The following is a 1,262-nucleotide window of genomic DNA, read 5'->3' as shown; positions in this document are numbered from 1 at the left end:
CACCTCCTGAGGCTCCTCGGTCGGGGCAGCCCCAGCCCTGGGCACCGTGATGTGAGGCTGCGGCGTCCGGTCACACAAAGCTTCCCTTCTGCAGGCGACGACAACCTGTGCAATGTGCCCCACGCCACGCCCTGCTCCCCGGCCAAGCGCTGCAAGGAGAACCGCGGCTGCCGAGTGCTCTTCGGGGACCCCACGGCCTCCCCAGGAAAGCAGAACGCCCCAGGGCCGTCCGTGCTGCAGCGCGGGCAGGAGACGCCGCAGGGCTCGGGGCGCAGCGCAGGGCCCACCCGCAGCCGCCTCTTCAGGCAGGAAGGTGGGTGTGGGTGGCAGCGGGACGTGTCCCTAAAGCTGGGGACGGCTTCGGCCCGTCGCCCACCCTCGTCCCCCTCGTTTTTCCCACCTCTGCCCCAGGCACGTGCTACCAGCAGGCGAAGCGTGTGCTGCACGCGGCGGTGCCCGAGCGCCTGCACGGCCGGGAGCAGGAGGCAGCTGCCATCCGGCAGTTCCTGCGGGAGCACGTGGCTGCACGCCGCCCCGGCAGCCTCTACATTGCAGGAGCACCCGGCACTGGGAAAACAGCGTGTGTGAGCTGCGTGCTGCGTGACTGCAAGGTGTGTGAGCATCCCGTAACCCCGCCCATGGGGGCTCGGGGTCTGTCCCGTGGCCTTAACCCTGGTTCTGGTGTGGGCTTTCGGGTCTCATCCCATTCTCCCGGTGAGGACTTTGGGTCCTGCACCTAAGTCTAACTCTGCTCCTGGGAGTGGGCTCAGGGTCCAGTTGCCTGCTCAGACTCTGCTTGTGGGGGGTTTTGGGTCTGCCTCCTTCCCCTAATCTGGTTCCTAGGGTGGGCTTTGGGGCCCCTGGTCCTTGGGAGAGTTTGGGAAGAATCTCGTCCCCTGTCCCTGACCCTGCTCCTGAGTGTGGGTGGGTTTTGAGGTCCCCTACTGTGCTCCTGGGGTGACTTTTGGGATCCCATCTGCTGCCCCTAACTGCACTCCTGATCTTTGCAATGCCTCCTGCAAGAGGCTCAGAGTGAGCACATGGGGCTCTCCTATGGGACTTCACAGGGTGGGCAGTGGGATGCGGACACCCCCGTGTGACGCTGCCCCATCCCCACAGGATGAGCTGGCGGGCAGTCGCAGCGCGGTGCTGAACTGCATGGCGCTGAGCAGCGCCCACGCCGTGTTCCCTGCGGTGGCGGAGCAGCTGGGGCTGCCCACGGCCGGGGCAGGCGGCAGGGAGCTGGCACGGCGGCTGGAGCG

General features: G+C 67.1%; 1 protein-coding gene across 1 annotated transcript; it reads left to right on the top strand.

Moving 5' to 3' along the window:
- Nucleotides 1-11: 11 nt before the first annotated feature.
- On the top strand, nt 12-1,259 carry LOC104916180 (cell division control protein 6 homolog; the record flags this gene model as incomplete). Its single annotated transcript, XM_010727175.2, has 3 exons — nt 12-313; nt 412-611; nt 1,120-1,259. Coding segments are annotated over 3 exons (642 nt in total), but the record flags the coding sequence as incomplete, so codon positions are not given.
- Nucleotides 1,260-1,262: the final 3 nt, after the last annotated feature.

Source organism: Meleagris gallopavo, unplaced genomic scaffold (assembly GCF_000146605.3).
Source record: "Meleagris gallopavo isolate NT-WF06-2002-E0010 breed Aviagen turkey brand Nicholas breeding stock unplaced genomic scaffold, Turkey_5.1 ChrUn_random_7180001874198, whole genome shotgun sequence".
Taxonomy (NCBI): domain Eukaryota; kingdom Metazoa; phylum Chordata; class Aves; order Galliformes; family Phasianidae; genus Meleagris; species Meleagris gallopavo.
This window is presented reverse-complemented; position numbering and strand designations above follow the sequence as displayed.